General features: G+C 35.9%; 1 protein-coding gene across 5 annotated transcripts in view; it reads right to left on the reverse strand.

Annotated features, from left to right (window-relative positions):
- Nucleotides 1-27,729, reverse strand: part of GPHN (gephyrin) — a 642,551-nt gene that overhangs the window by 482,427 nt on the left and 132,395 nt on the right. For all 5 annotated transcript variants that reach the window (XM_004426256.2, XM_004426255.2, XM_087448348.1 and 2 more), the window contains exon 2: nucleotides 23,355-23,433. In XM_004426256.2, coding sequence (XP_004426313.1) covers nucleotides 23,355-23,433 — 79 coding nt within the window. The remainder of the gene's footprint in view (nucleotides 1-23,354; nucleotides 23,434-27,729) is intronic.

The raw sequence follows: 27,729 nt of genomic DNA on the forward strand, positions 1-27,729 counted from the left end.
AAATCATATCTTAGGTCACAAAACAAGTACTACAAATTTAAGAAGACTGAAGTCACATGATATCTTTTCCAACCATAATATTATGAAATTAGAAATCAATATTAGGAAGAAAATTGGAAAATTCACAAATATGTGGAGATTCAACATCTTGCCACTGAATAACCAATGGATCAAAGAAGAAATAAAAAGAGAAATCAAAAAATGTCTTGAGACAAATGAAAATGGAAATACAACATACCAAAACTCACAGGGTGCCACAAAAGCAGTTCTAAAAGGGAAACTAATAGTGATAAACGCCTACGTTAAGAAAAAAAGAAAGACCTCAAATAAATAACTTTACACATCAAGGAACTAAAAAAGAAGAACAGGGGCCGGTCTGATGGTGTAGTGGTTAAGTTCACATGCTCTGATTTCGTGGCCCAGGGTTTGCAGGTTCGGATCCTGGGTGTGGACCTAGGCACCACTCATGAAGCCATGTTGTGGCTGCATCCCACATACAAAAACAGAGGAGGATGGGCATAGATATTAGCTCAGGGCCAATCTTCTTCACCAAAAAAAATTAATTAATTTAAAAAAAAAAGGATTAATGTCCTAAAAGAGAAGAACAAACTAAGCCTGTAGTTAGTATAAGGAAGGAAATAACAAAGACCACAGTAGAAATAAAAGAAATAAAGATGAAAAAGACAATAGAAAAGATCAACAAAACTAAGAGCTGGTTTTCCTCTAAAATCACGAACAAGACAAAAATGCCCACTCTTGCCACTTTTATTCAACATAGTTCTGGAATACCTAGGCAGAACAATTAGGCAAAGAAAAAAAAATAAAAGGCATCCAAATCAGAAAGGAAGAAATAAAACTGCCTCTAACTGCAGGTGACATATTACATATAGAAAACACTTAAGACTCCACCAAAAGACTGTTAGAACTAATCAATGAATTCAGTAAAGTTACAGGATAGAAAATCAACATATAAAAATCAGTGGCATTTTTACACACTAATAATGAATTAGCAGAAAGAGAAAGTAACAAAATAATCCCATTTACAATTGCACCAAAAAGAATAAAATACCTTGGGATAAATTTAACCTGAAAACTATAAGATACCGATGAAAAAAACTGAAGAAGATACAAATATATGGAAAGATATTCTGTGCTCAGGGATTGCAAGAATTAGAATTGTTAAAATGCCCACATTGCCCAAAGCAATCTACACATTCAATGCAATCTCTATCAAAATCCCAACAGTATTTTTTACAGAAATAGAAAAAACAATCCTAAAATTTGTATGGAACCTCAAAAGACCCCCAAATAACCACAGCAATCTTGAGAAAAAAGAATAAAGCTAGGGGCATCATATTTCCTTATTTTAATCTATATTACAAAGCTACAGTAATCAAAATAATATGATATTGGCATATTAATAAACACGTAGATCAATGGAACATAATAGAGAGCCCAGAAATAAACCCACGCATATATGGTCAATTAATTTACAACAAAGGAGCCAAGAACATACAGTGGAGAAAGGACAGTCTGTTCAATAATGGTGCTGGGAAAACTGGAGAGCCACATCCAAAAGAATGAAAATGGACCCCTATCTTACAACATACACAAAAATCAATTCCTAGAAAAACACATAGGGATGAAGCTCCTTGACAATGGTCTTGGCAATGATGTTTTGGATTTGACACCAAAAGCATAGGCAACAAAAGCAAAAATCAACAAGTGGGACTACTTCAAACTGAAAAGCTTCTGCAAAGCAAACAAAACCATTAACAAAATGAAAAGGTAACCTACAGAATGGGAGAAAATATTTGCAGACCATATATCTGATAAGGGGTTAATAGACCTTATCAGACCATATATCTGATAAAGGGTTAATATCTATAAAGAACTGATACAACTCAATAGCAAAAAACAATCCAACTAATACATGGGCAGGGGAATTGAATAGACATTTTTCCAAAGAAGACATACAAACGACCAATAGGTACACGAAGGTGCTCAACATCACTAATCATCAGGGAAATGCCACAACCACAATGAGATATCATCTCTCACCTGTCAGAACAGGTGTCATCAAAAAGACAAGAGATAAGTGTTGGTGAAGATCTAGAGTAAAGATCTTCTGTTGGTGGGAATGTAAATTTGTGCAGCCACTATGGAAAACAGTTTGCAAGTTCCTCAAAAAATTAAAAATAGAACTACTATATGATCCAGCAATTCCACTTCTGTGTATTTATGTGAAGGAAACAAAATCACTATGTTGAAGAGATATCTGCACCCCCATGTTCACTGTAGCATTATTTACAATAGCCAAGACATGGCAACAACCTACATATCTATCCATGGATGAAGAGATAAAGAAAATTTTCTATATATACACAACGGAATAATATTCAGCCATAAAAAAGGAAATCCTGCCATTTGTGACAACATGGATGGATGTTGAGGACATTATACTAAGTGAAATAGGTCAGACAGAAAAAGACAAATACTATATGATCTCACTTATATGTGGAATCAAAAAACCAAACTCATAGAAACAGAGAGAAACTCACAGAGAACAGATTGGTGGTTGCCAGAGGCAGGGTGTGGGGTGGGGGAAATGGGTGAAAGTGATCAAAAGGTACAAACTTACATTAATACGATAAATAAGTTCTTGGGATGTAAGGTACAGCATGGGTGCCTATAGTTAACAATACTGTATTGTATATTTGAAAGTTGCTAATAGTGTAAATCATAAGAGTTCTCTTCACAAGAAAAAAATTTGTAATTATGTGAAGTGATGGACATTAACTAAACTTACTGTGTTAATCACTGGGCTATATATATATACATATCTCGAATCATTATGGTGTACACCTTAAACTAATACAATATTATATGTCAATTATCTCTCAACAAAACTAGGACAAAAACAAAAAAGTTAAGGAAGGTGTAATGATAATTTCTCATCCAATAAAAAATAACAATAAAGAGACAGAAATAATAATACAGGAACAAAATTGAACTTCTGGAGATGAATGTTATAAAACTGACATGAAAATCACTAGATGAATGCAACAGTAAATAAGAACTGGCAGAAGAAAGAACTGATGAATCTAAAGATAGATCGATGGAGATTATATAACCAAAGAACAGAGAGAAAAAATAATAAAGAAAAATGAACAGAGGTTCAGAGAAATGTGGGACACTATTAAGAACACTAACATATGTGTAATGTGAGTATCAGAAGGAGAAAAGAAAGTGAAAGGAGCAGAAAAATCTTACAAAAAAAAAATGATTGAAAACTTCTAAAATTTGATGAGAAACATTGGTCTACACATCTGAGAACCTCAACCAACTCCAATTAAGATAAATATAAAGAGATCCACAAATAGACACATCATAGTAAAAATGTGAAAGATGAAAACAAAATCTTGACAGCAAAAAGAGAAAACTGAGTCATCACATACAACGGAACTCCAATAAAATAAACATTTGCCTTCTCATCAGAAACAATGAAGGCTAGAACGCAGTAGGATAGATGACATATTCAGACTACCAAATGAAAAAGAACAACCTGTCAAACAAGAATCTTATGTCCAGTAAAGCAACATTTCAATAATGAAAGCAAAATAAAGACATTCAAAGATACAGGAAATTGACAGAATTTATTGCTAGCTGAACCACTTCATAAGAAATACTAAAGCTTTCAAGGCTGAAAGCAAATAACACCAGATAGCAATTCAAATACACACATACACACACACACACACACAATGAAGAGCAAAAGTAATTATGTACGTAATTATAAAAGGCAATATATGGGCCGGCCCCGTGGCTTAGCGGTTGGGTGCGCGCGCTCTGCTGCTGGCAGCCCGGGGTTCAGATCCCGGGCGCGCACCGACGCACTGCTCCTCTGGCCATGCTGGGGCCGCGTCCCACATGCAGCAATTGGAAGGATGTGCAACTATGACGTACAACTATCTACTAGGGCTTTGGGGGAAAAATAAATAAAAAAAAAAAAAGGCAGTATAACTGCATACTTTTCCTTTTTTTCTTAACTGACATAAAAAGCAATTACAAAAAATAGTATATATCTATGTATATTTTTGAGCCTATAACACATAAAAACAAAATATAATTAACAAAGGAGCACAAAGGACTTGGGAGGGAGGAACCTGTATTGGGTTAGGAAATGATACTAGATGATAATTGGAATCTACAAGAATAAATGAAAAGAATCAAAAATGGTAAATAAGAATATTAATATAATGGACACCATTATACACACAAAAAAAACTCTTTCTTCTCTTAGCTTCTTGAAAACATATAAAATTATATAACCTAATAATTATAACAACGTATGTACTGTTGGGTTTGTAACATATATAAAAGAAACATGTATAATAATAATTGTACAAAAAGGGAGGAGAGGGGATAGAGCTTACAGGAGTAATATTTCATTATCTCACAGGAATTAAGTTATTATAAATATGAAGTAGAATCTGATCACTTAAGATATTTGTTGTAAGCCATAGAGTAACTATTAAGAAAATATTCAAAACATATAATGAAAAATTATTAAAGGAATTAAAATGTTACACTATTGGAAAACTAGATGTCCATATGCAAAAGAATGAGTTGGATCCTCACCTTACACCTTATACAAAAAATTTTTAAAAATGGATCAAAGACCTAAATGTAAGTAAGACCTAAAGCTATAAAAGTCTTAGAAGGAAACATAGGGCAAAAGCTTCGTGTCATTGGTTTTGTTAACAATTTCTTGGCTACGACACCAATGGCACAAGCAACAAAAGAAAAAAAAGACAAAACAGACCTCATTAAAATTTAAAAATTTTATGGATCAAAAGACAATGTCAACAGTTTAAAGGCAACCCACAGAATAGGAGAAAATACTTGCAAATCATATATCTAATAAGGGATTTATATCCAGAATATCCAGAAAACTCCTAAAACTCAACAATAAAAAAACAAACAATCCAATTCAAAACTGGGCAAAAGACTTGAACAGACATTTCTCCAAAGAAGATATACAAATGGCCAGTAAGCACACAAAAAGATGTTCAACATCACTAATCATTAGGGAAATACAAATCAAATCTCAATGAGCTACCACCTAACATCCACTAGGAAAGCTACTATAAAAAAAGAAAATAAGTGTTGGTGAGAATGTGGAGAAATTGGAACCCTTGTGTGCTATTCATGCAAATTTAAAATGTACAGCCACTGTGGAAAACAGTATGGTGGTTCCTCAAAAAATTAAAAATAGACTTACCATAGGATCCAGCATTTTCACTCCTGAGTATATATCCAAAAAATTGAAAGCAGGGTCTCAAAGAGATGTTTGTATACCAATGTTCATAGCAGCATTATTCACATAGCTAAAAAGTGGAAGTAACCCAAGTTTTATTGACAGACGAATTGATAAACAAAATGTGGTATATGCATACAATGGAATATTATTCAGCTCTAAAAAGGAAGGAAATTTTGACATATGCTACAACATAGATGAACTCTGAGGACATTATGCTAAGCGAAATAAGCCAGTCACAAAAGAACAAATATTTTATGATTCCACTTATAAGAAGTTTCCGGAGTAGTCAAATTCAGAGACAGAAAGTAGAATGCTGTTGCCAGGAGCAATTCCTGGGAATTGGAAGGAAGCATGGAATGAGAGTTATTGTTCAATGGGTACAGAGCTTCATTTGGGGAAGATGAAAACATTCTGGAGGTGGATGGTGGTGATAATTGCACAATAATATGAATGTACTTAATACTACTGAAACATATACTTAAAAATTAAGGTGGTAAATTTTATCTTATGTGTATTTTACCACTACAGAAAAATGGAGTAAAAAAAAAGGGGGATCAGCCACTTCAGAAAACATTTTGGCACTTCCTTGAAATATTAAACATGAAGTTACCATATGACCTAGCAATTCCACTCCTTGCTATATATCAAAGAGAAAAGAAAGCATACTTCCATACCAAAACTTTACACAAATGTTCATGGCAGCATTATTCATAATAGCAAAAATGGGGAAAAATCCCAATGTCTATTAACTAATGAATGGATAAACAAAATATGATATATCCATATAATGGAATATAATTAAGCAATAAACAAGAATAAAGTCCTGATATATGCTACAACATGGATGAACTTTGAAAATACTATGCTCAGTGAAAAGAAGCCAGTCACAAGAGAACATATTTTGTATTATTTTATTTATACAAAATATCCAAAATAGGCAAATACAGAGAGACAATGAGTATATTAGTGGTTGCCTAGGAGAGGGAGGTAAGGGAAAAATGGGGAATAGTTGCTAATGGTTCAGGGTTTCCTTCTGGGGAGATGAAAATATTCCAAAATTGATAGTGGTGATCATTGTACAACTCTGCAAATATACTAAAAACCATTGAAGTGTACACTTTAAAATGGGTGAATTGTGTATGTGATTTATATCTTAATAAAGACGTTTAAAAATAAAAAATATCCCTAGAAAAGGAGGGAAATGTATCCGATCAGCCTCTCTCCCTACCCTACCCCCAACAAAAAAAAGTTACAGTAAATTCACAAAGAATTAGAAGAAGTATAGCAAACATAAATTTCAGCAAATCTTAATTTCCTCAGTGACAGCTAGGTCAAATGGAAAACATTGTGTTCAGTACTTGCCATTACACTTTAAGGGAAGCACTGACAAACTATAGCTTATTTTGAGGTGGCTTTCTCAAATTCAATTATCTTGACTAAGTCATTGATCTGAATAAATCAATGAAATAACTAAATTAAAAAGTTGTAAATATTGTATATAATAAATAACCTAATTTCACTCTTTTTGGAAGGTAATACACTTTACCCAGATGCACAACTGAGCTTTGAACTACATCTCTTTAGCAACACCTGACACCTTCTCACGCCACTGTCCTTTTATAGAGGTATCCTGGAAGCAAAAAGAGTAGCCTGAATTCTATTTTATTAAACTGTCCCAAAAATTATGGCAAGGACCACACCTACTTTACTCATATTATTTTCCAGGTCATACTATATTAAATGACAAATAGTAGGTACTCAATAAATATTCACTAAGTGTTTTTTCCTAAATTCATGGCTTAATTATAAAGGAGAAAAGAATGTTTTTTTATTGATTGATTGATTGATTTTTTATTTACTTCCTTCCTTCCTTATTTATTTGCTGAGGAAGCTTCACCCTGAGCTAACATCTGTTGCCAATCTTCCTCTTTTTGCTTGAGGAAGATTCACCCTGAGTTAACATCTGGGCCAACCTTCCTCTATTTCGTATGTGGGTCACCCCTCAGCATGGCTGCCAACGAGTGGTGTAGGTCCGCGCCCGGGAACCAAACCCAGGCCACCAAAGCAGAGCACACAGACTTAACCACTAGGCCCCAGGGCCGTCCCCAAGAATGTTTTAAACTAAGTGTTTTAAAGTACCCTAACTGAATTTCATCCATTTGTGCTAAAAAATATCAAGACAATATTATGTTGCTTCCAATCTAAGAGAAATACAAGAATTTGCACTCAATGCCAAGTGACTAAGTGAAATTCTCACCAGAATACAAATGTCACCTTACCTCACACTCTGCAACTCATATGTTTTTCCAGTCTGACTACGCTTTTAGTTATTTATAAAAGAGGGAGAGATAACATAGAACTTTATAGAGAAGAAAGAAAAAAACTATCTTCTTAACTTACTTTTTAAATTACTGCCTTTTAAGAAAAAATTTAAGACTGAATTACTCGAAATATTTTTTTCCTCTATCAAAATTACGCTATGAAGTTTTTCTCTAAGTTAACTGTTCAGAAAATACATTCAACTGTAAAAATGCTTTCAGGGATCTTCCTTGATTTCATTAGGAAAGAATGGAATCCTTCTTGGCTGTATCTGTTCTCAGTATTCTGAGAAGCAAGTGCCTATAAATCAAAACCATGGGGATTTGTGAGGTCATCACTTCCTTTTGCTCCTGGAGTTGGGTCTCCCATCATCTCATACACACTTACAAAGATGCTGAGGCTGTAAAGGGAACCAGTGTTGATCAAAGTTTAAATACAGCCATCAGGTCACAAGAGAGTAAATTTTTTTTCTCTCCACCAACAAAGGGCTGAATGTGAGAATCAGAACCTTGTGAAGAGCAGGGAAAAGGCAGGTTTTTCCAACATATATTCACCATACACTGAGTCTGTTACTCTTACTCTCTCCATTATCCATTCTTTCATTTAGTCACTAAACCACTCACACATTCATTCCTCCATTCATCTATTTAAGGAATATTTCTGGTGGGCCTACTGTGTATTAAAACACCATGGTGAGTTGTAGTGATATAACATTAAACATGAACACAGTCTCTGTCCTTAAGGAGGCTGCCATCCATTGAGAAATACAGATAGTACACAGACAATGATAATATACTGTAAAAAGCTATGATAGGTGCTTACATAACACACAGGAGATCACATAGGCCTTCAGGAGAAAAACCAAGCTCAACCTGCCTGCCCTCCTAAATGGATGACACTAAAGGTAAAAATTTGGCTTCCTTCTAAACTTAACTTACACTTCATTTCTTTCTGAGGGCAAAAAAATATTAGAGTAGTTATCATTTACTACACTGTCTAGTTAGAAGTGGAAAAAAGGAACAGCAAGGGCTGGTTTCCTTGAAACTGAAGTTCAATAGTCTAGTATTATGGAGGTTTTCCCAGCTGGTTAGAGGTAATAATCTCTCAAAGAATAGTATTCTAGAATTTTTAAACCATCAAAACATCTAGAAAAGAAACAAATGGTATCCCCTCGCTTTTCTTTTGTTATTTTCTTCCTAATTTGGGCTGAGTCACAAGCAGGAAGTCATTAGGAAAATATTTAGTAAACTTCTTTACCTGCCTATTTGATTGTCTTCCCAACCCACAGCTAGCAATCTTTCACTGAAAAACCCAAAGAGGAGTTCATGTACAGGACTCAACTGTCATTATTCCACTGAGGCTTTTCTTTGCAGTGTTAAATCTCACTTTGTCTCACTTTTAGTCTCTTTAGTTTCACTCCTCAGATACCATAACCAAAGATAACATAAACCAAAACCAAAGGAAACAAAAATTCTATGCCTCCTCCTCCTAAGAAAAATTGAGAATACATAAAAGTTTATGGTGAGAGAACAATTAAAGGTTAAAAATCATACACCTACAAGTCATACAGAAAAAAATATTTTCAAACAATTTCATGTCCGTACCTACACGGCCAGTGCTAAGATGTCATCATCGTGTTTTTAATCAACTTAGCAACACAAATGAAAACCAAAAGATGTCAAGGCATTATGGTGTACATCTTAAACTTATACAGTACTGTATATCAACTGTATCAATAAAACTGGAAAAAAATTAAAATAAAAAACAAAAAACAAATGTGATAACAAACCAAGAAAGTCAAAACTGAGGCTGGGAGTGAAAAGAGCACAATACCTGACAATGTTGTCAGGTGGCCCATCATTATGTAGTTTTATGATCTTAGATAAATTACAACTTAGTTGAACTTTAGTTTTTTCATCTCTGAATTGGCAGAATTAAACTAATTGAATATGAGTCCCAAGTAGGAAAGAAAATTTTAAAAGTAGCATGGCCAACAGACCCTAAGGTGATCCCCAATGATTCCCACCTCTCGCTGTTTACACTTTTATGTAATCCCCTCCCCTTGAGTGTAGGTGGAACCTGTGACTTGCTTGTAACCAAGAAAATATAACAAAGGTGACGGTATGTCACTTCTGTGATTAGGTGACATTATGTAGCAAAGATGATAGGAGCTGTGGATGGAAACTAACCAACACCCAGCAAAAAGCAGGGTATTCAGTCAGCCACCACAAGGATATGAATTCTGCCAAAAACCTGAATTATTTTGCAGCAATTCTTCCCCAGTGGAGCCTCCAAAGGAAAATGCAACCCAGCCAACATCTAGATTGCAATCTTGGGAGACTCAGAGTAGAGGATCCAGTTAAACTGTGCCCCAAATCCTGACTCATGGAAACTGTGAGATAATAAATGAGAGCTGTTTTAAGCCAGTTAAGTTTGTGGTAATTTGTTACACAGCAATATAAAACTAACATAAGTAGATGATGCAATCATCTATTTGTTCACTCTGACCATCAATGTCAGATGTCTCAATGTATTCTGGATGAATGAAATATATGGAAATCAAAACTTTGTTTTAATCATTAGTTTTAACCTCCTAGACTCTCATTCATCTTCAGCCAGACTGGGTTTCTAAACAGCGTAACATACTCACGGAGTTTCCACTCTTCTCACAATCAATTAATTTCAATCTCTCTCCCACCTTCTCTCTTCTGCCTCCCTCCTTTCTTTCCTTCTGCTTTTTTTTATTTATTTTTTTTAATGAAAGCTTCATTTCAAGAATCACCTCTTCTTGAAATACTTCATCAGTGCTCCCATTAAACTTTTATATGCCTCTATAATAATATTCCTTAGTTAAGGTATTAAAATGGAACAGTGAATGAGAATCTTTGACTCCTTTTTCCTTTTTGATTTATAGTGGTGAAGTTCCTTTTTAAGAAAGAAGAAAGTACAGACGGTACTCAACTTACGATAGTTCAACTTATTTTTCGACTTTACAATAGTGCAAAAGTGATACACATTCGGTAGAAACCATACTTCAAATTTTGATCCTTTCCTGGGGTAGCAATATGTGGTACAATGCTCTCTCTTGATGCTGGACCGCAGCAGCAAGCCGCAGCACCCAGTCAGCCACGCAATTGTGACAGTAAACAACTGATACACTTACAACCATTCTGTACCCATACAACCATTCTGTTTTTCACTTTCAGTAAATTATTCAACAAATTATATGAGATATTCAACCATAAAATAGGCTTTCTGTTAGATGATTTTGCCCAATTGTAGGCTAATATAAGTGTTCTGAGCATGTTTGAGGTAGTGTAGGCTAAGCTATGATGTTCAGTAGGTTAGGTGTATTAAATGCATTTTTGACTTACGATATTTTCAACTTACAATGGGTTTATCAGGACGTAACCACATCATAAGTTGAGGAAGATCTGTATGGAAAAACAGAAATAACCTGTTTTTATTCTGCTGTCTCACCAGTTGCAATTAAAGTAATAAATTCATCTGAGTCATTTCACATTTATGTGTGTGTGTGTTATATAAACAGTCAATAATACCAGCAAATAGGGAACACCTGTTATCAATTGAACTATGCAGTCCTTTAAAATTATTACAGGGGCGGGCCCCATGGCTCAGCGGTGGAGTGTGCGTGCTCCACCGCTGGCAGCCAGGGTCCGGATCCCGGGCGCGCACTGACGCACCGCTAGTCTGGCCATGCTGGGGTGGCATCCCACATACAGCAACTAGAAGGATGTGCAACTATGACATACAACTATCTACTGGGGCTTTGGGGAGAAAAGGGGGACAAAAAAAAGGAGGAGGATTGGCAATAGATGTTGGCTTAGGGCCGGTCTTCCTCAGCAAAAAGAGGATTGGCATGGATGTTAGTTCAGGGCTGATCTTCCTCACACACACACCAAAAAAAAAAAAAAAAATTACAGATATTACAACTAATACCTATCTAATTCAGTTACTACGTGCAGGCAGGCAAGATGTTCTATTTTAAAGTAATAATTCTTGACAATGTATAAGTTCTGCCTCAAATTAACAGCTGAGAATCAATACAGTACACATCTCTCAGTTTTATCACTCTTTTTTCTAGGACTACCTTTTTTCTCATTTAATTAGGGTATGCCACTATTCTGGCCACAGGCATCTGTCCCATGACTGTTCAATCAAGATAGCATACACCCCTGGCCACAGTGAATGGCTGAGGTGTGGGCACATGACCAGATTAACAAAATCAGACCACTTCCATATGATTTTACATTTTAGAGCTGGAAGTGAAGAGAGACCATTTTTGAGCTAGAAGGAAGGGAATTTGAGTAAGTCAGCAGTCAACGTCCTCGTTTCATAGAGAAAGCCTGACTGCCATTAAGTGAGACTAAAGCCAAGACAGACCTGAAAAGATGATAGCAGAAGGTGAGAGAGACAAACTCAGTTGCACAAACTCCCTAATTCTATTCTTTGAGGTTGCCACAGCTGACCTGGCTTTTAAAGCTCTTTCTTGATTCCATGAGAAGTACTCCTTAGCTACATAAGCCAGTCAAGTCTCATTTTGCTTTTTAAGCTAGCTTGACAGGTTTCTGTACCCTGAAAATGAAAGAATCAACTAATTTAAATGATACAATGTTTATTTCATTAAAAAATTCTAACACTGGACTGGTCATCTATATGCCTCAGGCAGACAACTCAGATATTGTCCATCTTCAATCATATGTTCGGTGATTACAAGAATAATCTTTGTTAAACCTAATTACTGAAGAAATTAAAATCTACTAGCGCTTTTTCATTAAATAAATTCTAAAATGAATGAAGCCACAAAAAATTTAAACATACATTCTCAGGAATGTATGAAATAATGGAAATGAGGGAAAGTCTTCTAAAGCAAAGTAAAATCCAAAGTCTTTGGATTTCCAGTTCTGACATGGAACATACTACCATAACACCATAGCACCAGCCTAGATTAAGCTGTATTTTCCCAGTATACACTTTATAGACCAATAAATATATAGTCTAAAAAGGAACATGATTAAAAATGATTTAAAAAAACCTTACAGTCAGAGATATTACTATAAACAAGAGCTTTAGTAGCTGTCTGAGATTTAGCAGAACTATCAGCAGTAGAGCAAAATGACTGATCGATAATTTTTAAAATGCTGACATTGGAAAAATACATTTCTACAGCAAATGAAATTTATCTACAAAGAAACAAAGGATAAAAATATAAAAACTTGTCTTTTTTTAATAAATATTAAAGGTCTCAAAGATACTCTAAAATTGAAATTTAGTAAAAAGACCATAAAAAACATTAACTAAATTCATTTACCTGAAAATGCAATATGAGAATGTACAGCTAAACGGAAAATAACCACTTCAAAAAACATTGTTTATCCTTTGCTGACTGGCATTTTTAAGAAATTAAATTCACCATAGCAACCTGTCTTAACACCAGCAGGTAAGTACAGGCTATATTTAGATATGATTGCTTTCCAGGCGACAATTTGGCCTTTCCTTCATATTTAATGCCATGATCCAAGGGACCAAAATATCATTCAATCAGATTATAGTGTGAAGACAAGTATACTCAGGGAAAGGAGGCTGTGTTTCAGAACCATGAAAAGAACAGTTTCCACCCAAGGTGGTAAAATTGGTAAAGTACATAAAGGTAAATAGAATTTTCATGTCTGAGAAATCTACAATCAGACACAACTATTTTGTTCAATTTTATCTTTGTTCTTAAACATGAAATGCTATTATCAAGCACTAATGATCTATAATATCAAACTACATTTCAACTAGCAGGTGGTTATTGTTATTTTTTAATTAGTATGTTGCCTTTCCAATCTGGCATCTTCTAACTGAAAGAGAATGTTTTTTTTTACTCAAAAGCAATCCTTTACAGATGAGGTACCACAAAAGCAGAAGTAATATAAGGCAAGTAATACAATACAAAATAAGGAGATGAATTGATTAAAATGCTATTGTTGCAAAATTACTATGGATGTATTTGTACTTTATAATCTTCATAATGATAGTGAAAAGAATTTGTTTTACTAAATAACACAGTTTTATACAGTTTACCTCACAATATACTAAAGTATAGTAATCAACATAGACAATACCTTTAATTTTTCTTTCCTCTGTAGATGAGTTGCATCAAAATCATTATTAAAGACAAGACGTGAAGAAGTTAAAGTGCAGTTCAACTAAAGTTGAATTAAAAATACCAAGAACATATCACTTCACATCCAATAGGATGGCTACTATCAAAAAATAAACAAAACAAACAGAAAATAACGGCATTGGTGAGGAAGTAGAGAAATTGGAACCCTTCTGCATTGTTGGTGGGAGTATAAAACGGTGCAGCCACTAGACAAAACAGAACGGCAGTTCTTCAAAAAATTTAAAAAGTAGAATTAGTATACGATACAGCAATTCCAGTTCTGGGTATATATCCAAAAGAATTGAAAGTAGAGTCCCAAATAGATATTTGCGCACCCATGTTCAGACCAGCATTATTCACAACAGCCAAAAGAAGCAACCCAGTGTCCATGGATGGATGCATAGATAAAAAAAATGTGGTGATATATATATAACAGATTATTCAGCCTTAAAAAAGAAGGAAATTCTGACACATGCTACAACACGGACGAACTCCCTTGAGGCCACTATGCTAAGTGAAACAAGCCAGTCACAAAAAGATAAACACTGTATGATTCCACTTATATTAGACTTCTAGAGTAGTCAAAATCATAGAAACAGAAAGTAAAAGGGTGACTGCCAGAGGCTGAGGAGAGGGGAAGAAAGGAAGTTATTGTTTAATGGGTATAGAGTAGCAGTTCTGCAAGATAAAAATTCTAGGAATTGGTTGCATAACAATGTGTATATATTTAACACTACTGAACTGTATACTTAAAATTGGTTAAGATGGAAAATTTTATGTTATATTTATTTTACCACAATTTAGAAAATTATCAAGAACATTGATGAGAAGTATTTCCTGATCCATAATATAATTTATCCAGAATTGAGACTTAAGAGATTGCTGTCAAGATGGCAGTGTAGGTGGACTCTGAATTCACTCCCTTGCACGGGCCCAACAGACTTACAACTACTCTTGGAACAATTACCCCTGAGAGAGAACTGAAAACAGGATAAGAGGAACCCCTGCAACACACAACAGTCCTGACTGAGGTGGAAGAGATAGAAATTCCCTTTTGGAGGAAAAAAAAGCCACCTTCGCAAGCCACAGCCCTTCATGGCTGCCCGGCAGCAATCAAAGGTACACAGCCCTCCCTGGAGGAGTGGGGGACCTGAACTGGGGAGCATGGCCACTGTAAGTATTTTTTGGACCCAGCACAACCGAGATGAGTGTCATAATATCTAGCTTTGCTGGCTACGAACAACAACAGGAAATACCTCCCAAAAAAAGCCAGCTCTTAAAGGGCTCATGCACAAATTCACCCGTTTTGGAAAGCAACCTAAAATCACCAGAAAGAAAGGTGCACAGTCCTTTGGTGAAAAGAGACTCACCTGATAGGCCCTGAGTGTATCTTGGTAAGAGGTGAGACCTCTCCAGGGACTGAGACATTGGCGGCAGCCATTGCTGTGACCTTGTGTAGGCATGCTGAAACAGACGCTGGCAGACACCATTGGAGTTCTTCCCCTGGCCTGTTAGCACAGGGGTCTGCCCCACGCACTAGAGCACTGATTTAATGCAGCTCAGCCAAGGAAGGCAGCCCCACTTAGAGACTGGCCTCACCCAACAACAAGCCCTAGGGCAACTTGTGGGCCTCCATAGGCTAGGTGCCTGGATTCACTGCAGCTGGATGAGTGGGCCCACTGTGGTGGGGCAGGGTGTGCGTGAGGAGTGGGTGGAGTGTGTAGGGAATTGGTGGAGTGTGTGGGACCTCTGCCACGGGGCGACTGGGTCTGCTTCAGGGGGTCGGGGCATGTGCACAGGGGAGAACTGTATTGACGGTATGTATTGCCGTGAGGGCAGTGTGGCTTGCCAGCTGCAGAAGACTTGTGCTTCTCAAACAGCCACAGAGGGGGTCAGCCCCACCTTTCAGAGCCTAAAACAATTGGGTGCTCCCCTGCCGGGCACCAGCCCCATGCTGCTACAATTCTGAGACAGCTGACAAGAGCCTTATAGGCTGGAGGCCAACAGCACTTGTAAGCCCTTAAGCCCAACAACAAGCCACACTGGGGGCCTACTCACTTAACAGAAAAACAGCAACAGGAATGTGCTATTAGACCTTGCAGCCAACTGTGCTGGGGGTCCCCATACCCGATAAAGAGACTGAAGGGTCCATAACAGCCACACGCAGCTGAGCATTACAACCAGACGGCCAGGGGAACAGCTCAGCATCCATGGACATCTACAGCAAGAACACCCTGCCACAAAAGAAGGACACACATAGCCCACACGAGGGTCACTCCTAGAACAATTAGAACTGGTGATGAGAGGGAAGCACACTACGGGGCATCATAAGGCATCTCTTACATAAGGTCACCTCTCCAAGATCAGTAGACATAGCTAACTTACCTAATACATAGATACAAGCACAAAGAAAGAGGCAAAATGAGGAAGCAAAGGAATACATTCCAAGTAAGGGGACAGGACAAAATGCCAGAAAAAGAACTAAAGGAAACACAGACGAGGAATCTACCCAAAAAGAGTTCAAACAAAGAGTCGTAAGGATGCTCACTGATCTTGGGAGAAGAATGGATGAACTCAGTGCAAACGTCAACAAAGAAATGGAATATATAAAAAAGAACCAATCAGAAATGAAGACTACAATAGTGGAAATGAAAAATTCACTACAGGGCCTCAAAAGCAGAGTAGAGGATACAGAAGAATGGATCAGCAAGCTGGAAAAAAGACTAGAGGAAATCACCCAAGCTGAATGGATAAAAGAAAAAAGAATTAAAAAGAGTGAGGACAGTCTAAGCGACCTCTGGGACAACATCAAGTGCACTAATATCTGTGTTACAGGTGTCCCAGAAGGAGAATAGAGAGATAAAGGGGCAGAGAATCTATTTGAAGAAATAATACCTGAAAAATTCCCTCACCTAAGGAAGGAAAGAGACATCCAGGAACAGGAAGCACAGAGAGCACCAAAGAAGATAAACCCAAAGAGGCCCACACCAAGACACATTAAAATTAAAATCTCCAGAATTAAAGATAAAGAGAGAATCCTAAAAACTGCAAGAGAAAGGCAACAAGTCACGTACAAAGGAAACCTCATAAGACTATCAGCTGACTTCTCAGTAGAAAGCTTACAGGCTAGAAGCGAGTGGCATGATATATTTAAAGTGCTAAAAGGAAAAAACCTACAGCCAAGAATACTCTACCCGGCAAGGTTATCATTCAGAATGGAAGGAGAGAGAAAGAGTTTCCCAGTCAAGCAAAAGTTAAAGGAGTTTATCACCAAGAAACCAGTCCTATAAGAAATGCTAAAGGGACTTTTTTAAGAGAGAAAGAGAAGACCACAAATAGGAAAAAATTATCTATTTCCATGATAAAAGGGTAACGGATACAAACACACAAAAAGGAGGTTAGATATGATATCAAAAACAAAATGTAGGAGGAGGGGAATAAACGAGTAGAACTTTTAGAAAGAGGTCAAACTAAAGGGACCAGCAACTTAATACAGATTGCTATATACAAGGTTATTAAATATGAACATCATGGTAATCACGAACCAGAAACCTATAACTACACAAAAAACTAAGAGAAAGGAACCCAAACGTAATACTAAAGAAAACCATCAAACCACAAGGGAAGAGAGCAACAGATAAAGAAATAAACAGAGAACTACTAAAACACCCAGAAAAAAAAGTAAAAAAAACAAAGGCAATCAGTACGTACTTCTCAATAGCTACTTTAAATGTAAATGGATTAAATGGTCCAAAAGGTATAGGGTGGGTAATTGGATAAAAAAACAAGACTCACATATGGGCTGCATACAAGAGACACACTTCAGACCTAAAGATACTCACAAACTGAAAATGAAGGGATGGAAAAAGATACTCCATGCAAATGGCAATGAAAAGAAAGCTGGAGTAGCAATACTTATATCAGACAAAATAGACTTTAAAACAAAAACTGTAACAAGAGAAAAAGAAGGGCATTACATAATGATCAAGAGAACAATCAAACACTTGTAAATATCTATGGACCCAACATAGAAGCACCTAAATATATACAGCAATTATTAACAGATATAAAAGGAGAAATAGATAGTAACACAATATAGTAGGGGACTTGAACACTCCACTTACACCAATGGATAGATCATCCAAACAGAAGATCAATAAGGAAACTTTGGCCTTAAACGACACAGTAGACCACATGGACTGAGTCGATATATACACACATTCCATCCAAAAACTGAAGAATACGCACTTCTTTCCAATGCAGATGCAACATTCTCCAGGATTGATCACATATTAGGCCACAAAACAAGTCTCAATACATTTAAAAGGACTGAAATAATACGAAACATATTTTCTTATCACAACGGTATGAAACGAGAAATCAACTACAAGAAGAAAATCAGAAAAGCCACAAATATGTGGAGATTAGCAAAATGCTACTGAACAATGATTGGGTGAATGAAGAAATCAAAAGAGAAATCAAAAAATACCTGGAGACAAATGAAAATATGACATGCCAGAATTTATGGGATACAGCAAAAGTGGTTCTAAGAGGGAAGTTTATAGCAATACAGGCCTACCTCAACAAGCAAGAAAACTCTCAAATAAACAATCTAACAGTGCACCTAAAGGAAGTGGAAAAAGAAGAACAATCAAAGCGAAAAATCAGCAGAAAGAGGGAAATAAAAAAAATCAGAGCAGAAATAAATGAAATAGAGACTAAAAAAACAACAGAAAAAAATCAATGAAACCAAGAGCTGGTTCTTTGAAAAGATAAACAAAATTGACAAACCTTTAGCTAGACTCACCAAGAAAAAAAGAGAGAAAGCTCGAATAAATAAAATCAGAAATGAAAGAAGAGAAATTACAACAAACAGCTCAGAAATACAAAATATTACAAGAGAATACTACGAAAAGCTATATGCCAACAAATTGGATAATCTAGAAGAAATGGATCAATTCTGAGAATCATACAACCTTCCAAAACTGAATCAAGATGAAATACAGAATTTGAACAGACCAATCACCAAGATCAAAAAGTAATCAAAAGTTCCCCAAAAATAAAAGTCCAAGACCAGACAGCTTCCCTGGTGCATTCTACCAAACATTCAAAAAAGACTTAATACCAATCCTTCTCAAACTTTTCCAAAAAATTAAAGAGGAGGGAAAGCTTCCTAACTCATTCTACAAAGCCAACATTACCCTGATAGCAAAACCAAACAAGGACAACAGAAAAAAAGAAAATTACAGGCCAGTATCACTGAAGAATATCAACGTAAAAATCCTCAACAAAATACTAGCAAATTGAATACAACAATACATTAAAAAGATCATACAGCATGATCAAGTGAGATTCACTCCAGGGAAGCAGGGATGGATCAACATCCACAAATCAATCAACGAGATACACCACATTAACAAATGAAGAATAAAAATCACATGATCATCTCCACAACTGCAAAGAAAGCATTTGACAAGATACAACATCCATTTATGATAAAAACTCTCAATAAAATGGGTATGAAGGAAACTATCTCAACAAAATAAAGCCCATATATGACAAACCCAGAGCTAATATCATTCTCAATGGTAGAAAACTGAAAGATATCCCTCTGAGAACAGGAACTATACAAGGATGCCCACTTTCACCACTCCTATTCAACGTAGTATTAGAAGTCCTAGCCAGAGTAATTAGGCATGAAAAAGAAATAAAAGGGATGCAAATTGGAAAGGAAGAAGTGAAACTGTCAATATTTGCAGAAGACATGATTTTATATACAGAAAACCCTAAAGAATCCTCCAAAAAACTTCTAGAAATAATAAATGAATATGGTAAAGTTCCAGGGTACGAAATCAACATACAAAAATCAGTTGTGTTTCTATACACTCACAACGAAGTAGCAGAAAGAGAAATTAAGAATGCAATCCCATTTGCAATTGCAACAAAAAGAATAAAATACCTAGGAATAAACTTAACCGAAGAGGTGAAAGATCTGTACACTGAAAACTATAAAACATTGCTGAAAGAAACTGAAGAAGACATGAAATGGAAGAAAGAAATGGAAAGATATTCTGTGCTCTTGGATTGGAAAATTTAACATAGTTAACATGCCCATACTTCCTAAAGCAAACCATAGATTCAAAGCAGTCCATATCAAAGTTCCAACAATATTTTCACAGAAATAGAATAAAGACTCCTAAAATTTATATGGAACAACAAAAGACCCCGAGTAGTCAAAGGAATCCTAAGAAAAAAGAACAAAGCTGGAGGTATCACACTCCCTGATTTCAAAATATACTACAAAGCTCTAGTAACCAAAACACCATGCTGCTGGCACAAAAACAGACACACAGATCAATGGAACAGAATCAAGTGCCCAGAAATAAACCCACACATTTATGGACAGCTAATTTTTGACAAGGGAGCCAAGAACATACAATGGAGAAAGGAAAGTCTCTTCAATAAATGGTGTTGGGAAAACTGGACAGCCACATGCAAAAGAATGAAAGTAGACCATTATCTTACACCATTCACAAAAATGAACTCAAAATGGATTAAAGACTTGAATGTTAAGACCTGAAACCATGAAACTTCTAGAAGAAAATATAGGAAGTACATTCTTCCACATCAGTCTTAGCAACATATTTTCAAGTACCATGTCTGACCGGGCAAGGGAAACAACAGAAAAAATAAACTACTGGGACTACATCAAACTAAAAAGCTTCTGCACAGCAAAAGAAACCATCAACAAAATGAAAAGACAACCTAACAATTGGGAGAAGATGTTTGCAAATCATATATCTGATAAGGGGTTAATCTGCAAAACATATAAAGAACTCATACATCTCAACAACAAAAAAACTAACAACCCAATTAAAAAATGGGCAAAAGACCTCAACAGACATTTCTCCAAAGAAGATATACAGATGGCCAACAGGCAAATGAAAAGATGTTCAACATCATTAACTATCAGGGAAATGCAAATCAAAAGTACAATCAGATATCACCTCACACCCATTAGAATGGCTATAATTAACAAGACAGGAAACAACACGTGTTGGAGAGGATGTGGAGAGAAGGGAACTCTCATACACTGCTGGTGGGAGTGCAAACCGGTACAGCCACTATGGAAAATAGTATGGAGATTCCTCAAAAAATTAAGAATAGAACTACCATATGATCCAGCTATTCCACTGCCGGGTATTTATCCAAAGAACTTGAAAACATGAATGTGTAAAGATACATGCACCCCTGTGTTCACTGCAGCATTATTCACAATAGCAAAGACTTGGAAGCAACCTAAGTGCCAATCAAGGGACAAATGGATAAAGAAGATGTGGTATACATGTACACAATGGAATACTACTCAGCCATAAGAAACCATGAAATCCAGCCATTTGTGACAATGTGGATGGACCTTGAGGGTATTATGCTAAGCAAAATAAGTCAGAGGGAGAGAGTCAAACACCGTATGACCTCACTCATAAGTAGAAGATAAAAACAACAACAAACAAACACATAGAGAAAAGAGGTAGATGGCTTACAAAAAAAATCCTTACCCATGAGGTATGTACTAAGTGAATATTGCTATAGAATCATAACTCAGAATAAAATATGTCCTATCATAACAACTGAAAAAAGTACATTATTTTTTCCATACTGGGCATTTCTTTCCCTAAAGAATTTTTATCAAGTAAGAAATATATCTCTAAAATATGAATTAGGGTCATTAATAGTACATTTTAACAATTATTAACAATGAAAAAGTTCTTCCAAATCCAAGTGACAGGGCAAAATGAAATTCTATATCACTGAATTCTTACATTCTACACTAATGCCTAGTTAAGAGTACGATGCTAAATTACAATATCTAGCTAGTTTAAAACAGAAACTCAGAATTATTTTGTCCATGCAATGCAGTAGTGATCTGAGATAAATTTTTCTTAGAATACTAAGATTAAATTTAGAATTTAGTTATAGGTTGCATGATGAATATTATTCTACCGTCTGGAAAGAAGTATCAAATTCTCTCACAACACTACAACTCATTATTATAATCCATTATTCAAGTATAATTCTCTACAGCTTTTATATGATTAAAGTCCATAAAAGCACATTTTTCCATTAAGACTGCCTTAAACAGATACATAATCCCATTGTACCAAAAATATACCTTAGAAATAATACAATAATGAAATTATTTATTTTATTCATTCAAATAGGTGAAATCTTGCGAAGAAATAACGTTTCCTCCCATATCCAAAAGTAAAATAGAACTCTTCATGCAAATAAATGTTATTCAATATTCATTTACTAGGAATATTTACATCCACATGGAATAATTATATTCTTGATTAAATATTTGTAGGACTGAAAAGACAACTGTCAATGTTCATTGTAATAAAAATCATGGAAAAAGAATACTGACAATCCTTTTGAGTGAGGAAAAGAGAGACAGATTAAGAGAAAAAATTGAGAGAGTTGGGTCTGGAAACTCATTTCTGAACTCATTACATGATAAACTTCAATATTCAATCATTTTCAGCATTCTGCATCTTGTGACTATATTTTTTAAAATGATTGGAAAATCATTAATAAATCAATAACCTCCTGGTTCAACACATTCTTAAGTTTTATTCCTCACAAAATTCTCAATGAATTACTAGTAAAACTTGTAGGAGTATAGATTACATGTGATGTGGAAGACTGATTTCCAATAAGAATAAACTTTACTGAACACATTATATATCATTAAAGAAAGCACCTGCCACCACTCAATTTTCTTTGCTCTGCTGTCCAGGGCTTAACTAGTATGGATTTTTTTTTTTAATAAAAGGTAATTTTACTGGGAGGGTATGTTCTTGTAAAAGATAATACACATAACTTCCAGTAAATATAAAACTGCAAAAACTTAATTCATCAAATAGAAAGTGACCCTATAGTAAAGCATTTGCTGATAAAGAATGGGATTAACTCATGAGCAAGAACATTAAACTGAAACCTATAAAACTCTTCAAAAATTTTGTGCTGTATAGAGCTTTCTAATGTACACAGCCATATACCACTTTCTAAAACATTAAAAATATATTCAATATATTCAAATATGTTGTTATTACAAATGACTATTTTAAATTTGTAATTATACTTACAAATAATTATAAATTATTCAAAAAAGCTTAAAATTGATGTGAACAAATTCAATCTCAGCTTCCCAAGCAAATAAACTACTAATCATCTTCTCTGCCTAGTATCTACTGCCACATTGGCAAGATATCATCAGCCATTACCTACTCCATGCAAGTCAAACATTTAATCATAACACTATCCCTTCTTCCAAAATCTCTTCTGTTTCTGAAAAGAAACTGTACCATAACTTCACTCTGCTGAAACTGGTCAATGTGCTTCACTACTATGTAACACAAATTGTTAGAAGACAAGAAATTGCTCAACCTTAAATCAGTTCTCAGTTACAACTCTTTTGAAAAAAGTCACACTAACCATAAAGTTTTAAATTACACTTAGTACTGAAAACCAAATACTCACAAAGACGGATCTTGTACGAGATCCTTGAGATTTATCCCACTGCGATCTTCTGCAAGATTCCTGAAGCAACTATCACTCACTAAACAGAAAAGGGGGAAAGAAAAAGAAAATTAAATTTTACTTACATTTCATTTAAATTACTGCTGACCAAAAGAAATTTTTAAATTAAAGTTGGCTCTCTGGATAGAATTTTTCCAAACATCAATATTGATCAATTTCTGGGCCTGGTAGATTTACCAACAAATATTAATATTCAATAACAAGCCAATAATCTACGCAAACAGACTTTATATAAATACCATATATAAAAGAGTAAACATGTGAATCTAAATTTTGTTCTTACTTTTACAAGATTAATTTACCAGCACACAGTGGCAAGTCACTGCTTTCACAACAACTAGAACAAAAGATAAATTATCCCCCCCAAATCATATTTTTATAGATGTTGGAGAAAACCGAAGCAAAAAGGATAGACTAGGAGAAAAGTGATATCTTTTCTTAGGTAAGCTGAGCCTCCTTATTGTTTTCACTTCTGGAAGATTTGCCATTTAGACACAAGCTAAGAATTAGACAGAGGAACACTACTAACAAAAGGAGAACCAGCATAGCTCTTGATGGTTTATGGGCTGGCATGACAGATTGGAATCTTATGGAGTCCTTAAAACACGGACAGTTTTCTCCATCCGTGAGATTCACTGAGGGCTGGTACTGCATAAGAGGATTTGTGGGAGGAGGAGAGTATGGGCCAGAGGGTAAATAATGTTGTCTGTAGCGTTGTGGTGATTAGGAGTTCAAGTTATACTACAACAGATAGAGCCTACCACTTTCAGAGTAGAACTCCAACAGGTCTCCCCTCAAGACACTTGCTCTCTGGCCGCCCGGTGGCGCAGCAGTTAAGTGCGCGCGCTCCACTTTGGGGGACTGAAGGTTCACAGGTTCGGATCCCGGGCACGCACTGACGCACCGGTTGTCAAGCCATGCTGTGGCGGCATCTCATATAAAGTAGAGGAAGATGGGCAGGGATGTTAGCCCAGGGCCAAACTTCCTCAGCAAAAAAGAGGAGGACTGGCATCGGATGTTAGGTCAGGGCTGATCTCCCTCACACACATACACGAAAAAGACATTTGCTCTCAACAAAAACAACCTCATCTTGAGATGAGTAAAAGGGAGCAGAACCTAAAAGGTACAGTAAAATCTCCACAATTTCATAGTATATAAGTACAAAGTCACCCTAGAAAGAAATATCTGCAACACAACAGGTCTTGATCTTAAAATATTTAAAACCAGAGGTAGACTAAGTATATCTAAAGCTGTCACTCAAATCACCCAGCTCAATTCATGGTTGAGGTGATTAGCACTCATCTTTTCTTTCTAATACAGGATTGAGAGGAAAACATTTACATCAATTTCTATGATCCTATAGAAAACAGTAGTTGGTATGCAATAAAAGTTACAAAGCATGGGAAGGGGCACGAAACGTGACCAATAACCAAGAGAAAAAATAATATATATAAGCTAACCCACAGATGATAAAAAATTGGAAGACAAGAACTTTAAGAAAACAATTTAACATAAGTTAAAGAAGATACAGAAAAATATTCATAGGAGATGAAAAGAGGAAAATTTCAACAGAATTAAAATTTATCAAAAAGAATCAAATAGTAGTATTAGAACTGAAAAATACAATATCTGAAATTAAGAAATCAGTGAGTGAGTTTTATAGCTGACAACACAACAAACACAGGATTAGTGAACTTGAAGAGATCAGCAAAAACTATGCAAACTAAAGCAAAGGGATAAAAAAAAAAATTTTTTTAAACAGCATAAGAGACATGTGGGAATCAAACAGCCCAATGTCTGAAGTTGAGAAGAGGAGAAAGGGGAAGAAACAATATTTTCAGGAAAAAACAGCTAACAATATTCCAAAACTGATACAATACATTAACTCACTGACTCAGGAAGTACAGCGAACTGGAAAAAGTGGAAGAAAATCACACTTAGCAGTCAAATGGCAAAAATCAAAGATAAAAAAATCTTGAAAACAGCCACGGGGAGAAAAAGGACTCATTACCTTCAAAGGAAAAACAATAAAACTGACAGCTGAGTATTCAACATAAACTATGGAATCCAGAAGATAATGAAACAACATGTTTAAAACGATGAGGGGAAAGCTAAGAATCTAAGTCTATACATTGATAAAATAACCATCCTAACATTAAAGGCAAAATAAAACTTATAACTTTATATTTATTAGCATTAATATTTAGTGACTGATTATTTTCTATTTCAATTTAACAGTTTTATTATATACCTTAGAGAACCATTTCTAATCTACATAAGAAGCAAGAAGAATATAACACTAGCCTTGTTCCTTTCAAAGATCCACTGCCTAATATTTTATTTGGACTTTATATTACCTTTTTTTTTTGTGTGAGGAAGATTAGCCCCAAGGTAATATCTGTTGCCAATCCTCCTCTTTTTGCTGAGGAAGACTGGCCCTGGGCTAACATCTGTGCTCATCTTCCTCTACTTTCTATGTGGGAGGCCTGCCACAGCATGGCTTGATAAGCAGTGCATAGGTCCGTGCCCAGGATCCAAACCTGCAAACCTTGGGCTGCTGAAGCAAAGCGCACGAACTTAACCACTATGCCACCAGACTGGCCCCTATATTACCTTTTCTTACAGAGAGTCCCTCAAAATTATAAGCTTTAAACCCCCCAAATCTGGATCTGCCTCTGATATAAATGATTCATACAAGCAATAATGCATTAAAAACATTTGAAGTTGAAAAAAGTTTGGATTGTTTCTTTTGGGTAAGAGTCTTGACATGAGTGCAGCCATGTTTGGCCGTTTCATTAACTTACAGCCACCAGCACACAAAGAAATATAAAGCTGCTTTCTGTGTGGTGGGAACTGGCCTTTCTCCCACAGAGATAGCTGCCATTTGTAAGAATTTCAAGGTCCTTTGGGCGTCAAGGCCTGGGGCAGACTGGCCACCTGTGCCGGGCTGGGACAATAACCAGGGAAAACAATGTACGTACACAACTGCCAGGCTGGGACGATAGCCAGGAGGCTCAGTGCACGTATGCCACTGATAACCATTTGTGCATGGAAACACCGAATGCTTGCTCTGTAAACTCTGTAACTGCTTATATAAACTGCTGGAAACCGAGGCCCGGTGAGAGTCTCACCTGTGGAGGGGACGCCCGGCCCAGGACCTCTGATGATCGGATTCCCGCCCAGCTGTGTCAAGTGAAGGGACTCTCCCCGGCAGCGGGGCGTGGATATTGTGAGTAACCGATCTGAGGTGTTCTCTTTTCGGTCAATCTGGTGTTTCTCTTTCCAGTTGATTTGTGCCATTTCTCTTCAGTTGATGTGGATGTTTTCCCTTTCCAGTCGATCTGATGTTTTTCCCTCTCACTATATGACCTATTCGAATCTGCTGCTATCTCAGTCAATGTGGATGTTTTCCCTTTCCAGTCAAGCTGATGTTTTTCCCTCTTAACATCTGACCTATTTGGATCTGTTTGTGGACTATCGCATTTACTCTCTTCTATATAATAAAATATACTTTCAGTCCATTTGTTTGGAGTGGAAAGCTTCTTTTACGTCTCCAATCAAATCCCAAAACCTCTCATAACACTAAGGAAGATCTGCCATGAGTTAACATCTGTGCCAATCTTCCTCAGTTTTGTATGTGGGTCACCGCCACAGCATGGCCACCAATGAGTGGTATAGGTCCACTCTTCCCATGAAGAGAACCCAGGCGGCTGAAGCAGAGTGCGCCCAACTTAACCACTAGGCCACAGGGCTGGCCCCTGAATTCTTTTTTATTTTCAAAACGATATCCTCCACTTTTTTTTTTGCAATGAGTACAGTAATTTTGTTTAACATATTATTTTCCTTTATATTTAATAGACAATGATCTCAACCTGTTGATTTGAGACAAAGTTTCTGTTTTTCATAATTTAAATACCTATGTTCTTTATTATACCATTTCCTGAGGAGAGCCAAAAGTAAAACAATAGAATGTTGGCACACTGTAAGAAAACTTGGTTTCCAGGTGAACTGAACTAAAATTATAGGTATATCGTAAAATTTGTTCTCATAAAGTTTCTCACCCAATTTGGCAAATACGAGAGCTTAGTTATAAACTTCAAGAGCCTGAAAGTTTTCGAGACTTAATTAAAACATAATAAACCTTTGCTCCTTTAAAGGCTTGCCAGTCAGCTATCTGTGAAATGAGTTTTACTAAAGAATGCACTTTTCTAAAATTCATGTCCCATTCAAATTTTAAGTTAAAAACAGAGCAATAAATCTAAAGAGAGAGTTTCTTAACAAAAATTCTGAAACTTTGGATGCCTAATAAAATATA

Source organism: Ceratotherium simum, chromosome 24, assembly GCF_057802395.1.
Source record: "Ceratotherium simum simum isolate JZ-2026a chromosome 24, ASM5780239v1, whole genome shotgun sequence".
Classification (NCBI taxonomy): Eukaryota; Metazoa; Chordata; class Mammalia; order Perissodactyla; family Rhinocerotidae; genus Ceratotherium; species Ceratotherium simum.